General features: G+C 40.3%; 1 protein-coding gene across 2 annotated transcripts in view; it reads right to left on the bottom strand.

Annotated features, from left to right (window-relative positions):
- The window catches only part of LOC144038627 (DNA-directed RNA polymerase III subunit RPC4-like), a 7,194-nt gene extending 1,495 nt beyond the window's left edge, over positions 1-5,699 (bottom strand). The window contains exons 1-8 of one of the 2 annotated variants that reach the window (XM_077551243.1): positions 4,981-5,699; positions 3,914-3,960; positions 1,844-1,998; positions 1,654-1,775; positions 1,392-1,467; positions 1,065-1,312; positions 453-605; positions 1-175 (exon numbers count right to left, since the gene is read on the bottom strand). The exon at positions 1-175 is cut by the window's left edge and continues 1,495 nt beyond it. In XM_077551243.1, the coding sequence (XP_077407369.1) occupies positions 95-175; positions 453-605; positions 1,065-1,312; positions 1,392-1,467; positions 1,654-1,775; positions 1,844-1,998; positions 3,914-3,960; positions 4,981-5,175 (1,077 nt within the window). In that variant the 5' untranslated portion in view covers positions 5,176-5,699 and the 3' untranslated portion in view covers positions 1-94. The remainder of the gene's footprint in view (positions 176-452; positions 606-1,064; positions 1,313-1,391; positions 1,468-1,653; positions 1,776-1,843; positions 1,999-3,913; positions 3,961-4,980) is intronic. The other variant, XM_077551242.1, reaches the window with a different exon arrangement.
- Positions 5,700-7,158: the final 1,459 nt, after the last annotated feature.

Below are 7,158 nucleotides of genomic sequence, written 5' to 3'. Positions count from 1 at the left end.
GTGTTCCACAGAGTTCATTTCTGGGGCCGCTGCCGTTTTCAATGTATCGGCTGTCCCTGGGTTCCATCTTAAAAAAAAAAAAACGGTGGTTGTTTTAAAGTGCTCTATAAATGTTTGTATAAAGTTGAGTGATGGGTGTCAGCGTCCTCACTTCATGATTTCCAATGGAGCAATTCTATGAATGGGAAATGCAAGAAAACAATGCACTTTGGCTTCAAGGTGAAGAGAGACAGATTTGAGAAAAAGGCTACACTCCCTGTTCATTTTTTTCCACAAATAAACCTTATACCCATGCCTTGAATTTGTAAAATAAAGAAAAAAAAAAGAAGGAAAAAAGGCCCAAAAAAAATCTAATTTTATTTTTCAATAAAAATTAGTTTGGCTTAGTATCTCTCAATATCAGTGAAACTGAACATTATTACCTTTGTTAAATATGATACCCTTTTAATTACCTGGAGGAATGACAAAGCAGCTCCATTAGTGATGTCCATGACAATATCACCGAGCTTCAGCTCCACCTTTCCAGACTTTCGTATCTGGAGCTTACCCAGAAATCCCTCTGAGAATTCTGACAGCACAGGTGAGCACTTCACCGAAAGGGACTCCTGGAGAGACGCAAAGAGCAATTTATGGATGATGACTGCAATATATTAAATACGCTAATGGGATTGATGCTACAGTGCTTCAAAGAGGGACTTCATGACGTCCCTGTATCGTTTCTGTCTAGATCAGGGCATGTTTTGAAAATAACAGTTTACTGGAGCGGAGCAGTTTTAAACAGTAAGAAAACTGTTCACCATTTGACCACTAGATGACAGACAATGCTCACAAAAGCCTCCAAGAATGTACTTCTTTACCAGAGAAGAAGAGCCAGGACCAAATGGGGAACGTCATCATTGACGCGTCCGACATTTTGGAGGCGACAGAACTACAATGCAAGACGTGCTCTGTCGCATCCATCCATTTTCTCCTGCTTATCCAGGGTCGGGTTGCAGCAGCTTTAGCAGTGAAGCCCAAACTGTACGTTTTACAAATAACCACCCAAATACCCAATGTTGACTCACTTGTGATTTCCCAAGCTGAGGCTTTTTGTCCTTGGCAACTTTCTCGATTCTTGCTTCAGGATTGGAGTCTGCTTTTTGTGCCCTCACAGGCATACAGTCAGGTAACTGCATGAAGAAGAGCTCCTCCTTGCCAGACAGGCAGAGACCTTGCAGTATTTCCACCAAAGATGGCTGCTTTCCGTTCCGGGCTGTTCTAACCTGAGGTCCACTAGATGGTGATCCGAGACGAAGAGGCTTCTCTTGACTTGCTTTAGAACAACAAGAGGCATCAGCAGAGTGAAATAATGTAATAAGCATGCAATATTAAGGTGTTGTTGGTTGTCTTACATGTGCTTGACAGACACAAAGGTAACTGGATTGGGTTCAGCTTGGCGTCATTCTTTAAACTCGGATCACATATGAACTGGAAAAACACAATTAGATAATAACAATCAGGATCTTGATAAGTGAGGAAGAAATGTATTTTCTCTTTTCACTGTTGGATTTACAAAGTCCAGCACAACCCAGAATGAAAATGATACAAGTCCCTCTTATCCTAGTATAGATAGTTTGAGAGCCTTCGCTGTGTATTTAGTGTAGTTTAACTCACATCATCTCTCTGCAGTATTCTGAGTAGCTCATCTTCATCGTCAGACTCTTGCCGCTCTTTCTTTATAGGTTTACATTTAGGAAATGCGGTGGCGTCACACACTTCTGGAGCAGCAAACCAGCCTGCAAGAGTAAAAATGTGTAAACTATACCGAAGATGAAACATTGCACAATACATCATCGACATGAACCTGTTTTTCGCAGGGTGTGAGCGGGGCCCTGTTCAAAGATGGAGTGAGACTGAATAGTCTGTGGCTTCTCTTTCCTCCTGCCTCTGTTCTCTCTTCTTCTATCATCCCTCTGTTTACGCTCTCTTTTCGGCGTCACTTGAATCGCTTCCTTTATTCTGGAATTAGATGTAGTTCAAGTGCATAAATGCTAATTACACTGGTCAACCCATTTTTACAAATTGTTTTCAACACTGCAAGTAAACTTTTCTAGATGCAGTTTTTGCACTTATTCCAAATTTGCCCTCAATTCTTCTCGAACACATCAGGTTTTCAGAATAATAATATTATAACAATAATAAGTACTCATATTTATGACTTAAGGATTATAGCAGGCTGACTGGTTAGCATGTCCGCCTCCCAGTGCAGAGGACGTGAGATCGAGTACGGGCTTCAGCCTTCCTGGGTGGAGTTTGCATGTTCTCCCCGTGCTCGCGTGGGTTTTCTCCGGGTGCTCCGGTTTCCTCCCACATTCCAAAGACATGCATGTCAGGTTAATTGAACACTCTAAATTGTCCCTAAGTGTGGTTGTGAGTGTGAATGGTTGTTTGTCTCTCTGTGCCCTGGATTGGCTGGCAACCAGTTCAGGGTGTACCCCGCCTACTGCCCATAGCCAGCTGGGATAGGCTCCAGCGCCCCCCGCGACCCTTGTGAGGACTAAGCGGTTAAGAAAATGGATGGATGGATTATAGCAGGTGATTTTTTTCTGAAAAGTCATAACTGTAAATTACAAAACATGGTAAAATCCGTATTGCGCAAGCTTTTATAGGTCAAATGTAAAAACAAAAATTGAAAATATCTCAAAAACCTGATGTGCTAGAAACAAATCTGTGCCGATAACACTAGCACCATATAATCATTTTGTGAAAATGTAATAAAATTCCTTAAGTCAATCAAAAATTAAACAAAACCCTAAAATGTAATAATTTTACCAACAATTTAATTTAAAAAAAATGCTGACTGATATTGTAAGAACATTGTTACATTTTCCAGGTGGCACTTTTTTTTCTCAAAATTGATAATATAAAAACTTGACAGATAAAATACATTATGCTCATTTTCAGTCCAAAGTTCTACATGTTGTGTTTTGAGAATCTAAGACTGTTATATACTACATTCACAGCAAGAACTGGCGTGTTAAAATTTTGGTGTTAAATGTTTATCTCAACCAGTGTATTTTTTAAGACTGTTTGACTTAAATGGAGGTCAGTGTTGGAGTCATTTGACAGGGTTGAGTAATTTAGTTGTAAACCAACTCCGCAAAGAATTAATAAAAGTAAGCTCTGCACACTTGATTAAAAATGTCCTGCCGCAAAGACTTCTGGATATTGTATATCATATCCATCCATCCATCCATTTTCTTAGCCGCTTTTCCTCACAAGGGTTGCGGGGGGTGCTGGAGCCTATCCCAGCTGGCTTCGGGCAGTAGGCGGGGTACACCCTGAACTGGTTGCCAGCCAATCGCAGGGCACACAGAGACGAACAACCACTCTCACAATCACACCTAGGGACAATTTTGGAGTGTTCAATTAACCTGCCATGCATGTCTTTGGAATGTGGGAGGAAACCGGAGTACCCGGTGAAAACCCACGCAAGCACGGGGAGAACATGCAAACTCCACCCAGGAAGGCCGAAGCCCGGACTCGATCTCACGTCCTCTGCACTGGGAGGCGGACGTGCTAACCAGTCAGCCACCGTGCTGCCCTGTATATCATATAATAATGCAATAAAGTATTACATTATCGGTAAAAATGTGAATACAATATCAGTCCGCATTTTTATACATTACTGGTGAAATGAATACATTATGGGGTTTTATTACATTTTTGATCAAGTTAAGCGCAAATTTCAAGAATTATTACATTTTCAGGAGATCATTAGGGTGCTACAAGCATCAAAAGTTTGTTTTGGGACACATGAAGAGATCTCTAATTACAATTTGCTTTTGACCAGTGTTATTTACAGAACATGACAAATGAATATTCAATATTACTACACTGGACTCTAAAACAATATTTAATGATGACTACTTACTCATCTTTGCTTTTCCTCACAACATTGACGTTTGGCTCAAAGGTTTTCTTGGAGGGACAGAAAAAAAAGTCAGATTAAACCACTGCATGTAAAATGAAAGAGATGTCAGTACTTTTTTAATAGACTCTGTCTAGTATTTTATTATGTGACTAGTATGATTTTAAAGATGGCATATTATGATTTATGGAAAATTTACATTTTAAATTGCTTGTACACAAATAGGTCTCTGGAGCGCCTACTCATTTATCAAGAGTGATATTAAACAATGAAGTAAATTATTGTGAGAAGCCTATATCCAGAAAATGCCTATGAGCAAGCCAAAACAAAATGCTAAGCAGAGCTGCAGTGCTGTTTGATGCACGGATCAATAGAATGAGCTAATAATAACCTATCGCTATATTAACTAACTACATGATCAGTATTCATACACTATCCAGTATCCACGGTGCGCTTAGTGGAATTGAATGTTCTATTATTTAGCAAGTGAAATTTGACAACTTGGTGAGGTGATAAAGTTCTGCCTCTGTGAGTGAAAACATTGTTATTACAGAGTGTCACTTTTCTTTCTTCAGATTAAGTGCTGCCGTACAAGCAGTCAATAGAAAGCCCGTAACTCCATTGCCGGTCAGTAAGAAAGGACCACCCTCTAAAAACAAGCTAATTTCAATGGGGCTTTAAAAACTGAAATATAATTTTGAAGACATCGCACATTAAAACCCTTGAACTTTCACCGTTTACATTTGTGGGGAAATTGCATATGTCTCGGGTGGATATTAGTAACAACGTATGGTGAAGTGATTGGGGCGCTACCTTTAGACAAAAGTAGTGCTTTGCCACAATCATGTGGAAACTTGATGCCAAAGAACTATGGTGAAGTGTGTTGAGGAATTTCATTTAAACGAAAGTGGTGTTTTGCCTCCATCTTGGGACATCGACATGCCAGGGACGAGCATATCCCTAGGCTTGATCCCTATTGTTGTTTAAAATGACTTTTCATGTTGTTTAAAGTGACTTTTCATTTCAAAATAATTACCACAGTAATGCAGGTGGCTTTCTAGAGTAGATACCTTTGTTTTCTTCTGGGCACCCCCTAGTGTCAGATCCCGATTTCGGAGAGACGGCAGTCTTCGAGCGGTGACTGGGGAAGAGAGGCATCCGAGACCGAGGCCGTGCAGTCCTCTACTCGCAGGAAGGCTCAAACTACTAGCCCCACTGTTAATGCCAGAACAACAGGGGACCTCTTCTGCATTCTTCGTTTCCATAATTCAAGATGATTAGATCCCTTTGTGGCTACAAAGAAAGCGTTGCGCATCTGATTTCCTCCAAACGTTCGTTTGTTTATTCGAACTACAAAATCAGATAAGAAGCTCTTGTTTCGAAAGTAAATGCACTCCAGTGTTTTATTACTGCAAATAAATAATGGCTGCTGATTGTTTCAAAGCCTAGAGCAATCTTCAAACATTTCACTTTCAAATAAACATTTACGAAATCGTTTTCGGCGAAGTGATGGTGCAGATAACAACAAAGCGTCGTTTGTCCACAATAAACTCCCAAAAGCGACTGCTTCCGGTCGAAGATATTTTCATTTGAACACAGTGGAACTCGGCTTCTTGCAGCAGGTCTTATGAGGGCTTTTGGCTTACGTCGTGTTTCCGGAAGGATTCTGTCAAACGTCTTGGTCCTGCCCCCACAAATGTAGTCCGTGTGGTTGCGGATATTATGGAATATGGACAGGAAGGGGAAAGTGTTGAAAACAGGCAGCCCGCCAACACCTACAGCCTTCGTGTTTAGCTCTTGTTGTTGTCTTGTAACGACAATACCCTACTACAACCGCAAGAGGGCGACATTATTTTAAAATTCATTCGTTGTATAGATTTATTACTACAATATTGAATTTAGGTACAATATTGAAATTAGGTACATGATCTTTAAAAAAGAAAAAGAAAAAAAGGTGGTCAAGCCACCGTCTATAAAAAAATAAAAGTTAAAACAGCCTTTACATTATAGCCTACTCTGCATTGCAGTAACGTGCTGTGATGGACACATGTAAAATAATACAAATTTTCACCCCTTTTATAATATCATAACATTTTGTCACTTGCTATACCACACCAATATATCAGCCAGATTTTGTCCAAGTCTGATCCAGCATTTCACAATAAAAGCTCTTGAAACCTGCATAATTTGTATGTGACTGTCATAACCGTTGATTTCCAATCAAACTTTTGAAGCACTTTTCATAAGACGCAACTCAAAGTGCTTTACTTGAATATAAATCAACACCTTCAACCACTTGTCCAGATACACACACACACACACACACACACACACACACACACACACACGCACACACACACACACACACACACACACACACACACACACACACACACGCACACACACACACACACACACACACACACACACACTTGTTCCTATATAATTGTGAGAACATCCATAGACAATGCATTTCCTAGCCTCTTCACCTTACCCCAACCATCAAAAATTATTGCCTACCCACCCCCATTCCTTACCCTTACCTCAACCATAACCCAATTCAAACCTAAACTCTAAAACCAAGTCTTGACCCTCAAAAAGAGGTCTTGAATTGTGAGGACCGGCTAAAATGTCCTCACTTCACAAAAATGTCCTCAATCTGTTGGTTAAAGACGTATTTTGGTCCTCATAATGTAGTATGTACAAGTACACACACGCACGCACACGCGCACGCGATCCTGTAGCAACCAGTCCCGACACTGTCCAAAGTATTGAAACAACAAGGTCAATCGAATTCCTTTGTTTCTGTTGTATACTGAAGACATTTGAGTTTCAGGTCAAAAGAATAATATCAGACAAGTTTCCAGCTTTTATTTCAGAGTATCACGTGTTAAACAATTCAGACAGAGCACCTTTTGTTTGAAGCCACCCACTTTTAAAGTGAGCAAAAGTATTGGGGTGGACATTATTAAATTAAATTAATGTGAGCAACATTTAATATTTGGGTGCATAACCCGTAATTGCAATAACTGCACCAAGCCTGCGACCAGCTGACTTCACCAAACTGTTGCGTGTCCTCTTTCAGTTGTTTATTTCTGGGGGTTTCTCCCTTCAGTCTCCCTTTCAGTAGGTAAAATAAAGGTTGTTGTTTTTTGCACAGGTGTCAAACTCAATGCCCAGGGGCCAGATCTGGCATGTGGCCCGCTACATCATTTTGTGTGGCCCGCGAAAGCAAATCAAGCATGTCA

Source organism: Vanacampus margaritifer, chromosome 18 (assembly GCF_051991255.1).
Source record: "Vanacampus margaritifer isolate UIUO_Vmar chromosome 18, RoL_Vmar_1.0, whole genome shotgun sequence".
In the NCBI taxonomy this organism is placed as follows: domain Eukaryota; kingdom Metazoa; phylum Chordata; class Actinopteri; order Syngnathiformes; family Syngnathidae; genus Vanacampus; species Vanacampus margaritifer.
The sequence above is the reverse complement of the archived record's forward strand: the minus strand, read 5'-3'. Positions and strand labels throughout refer to the sequence as shown.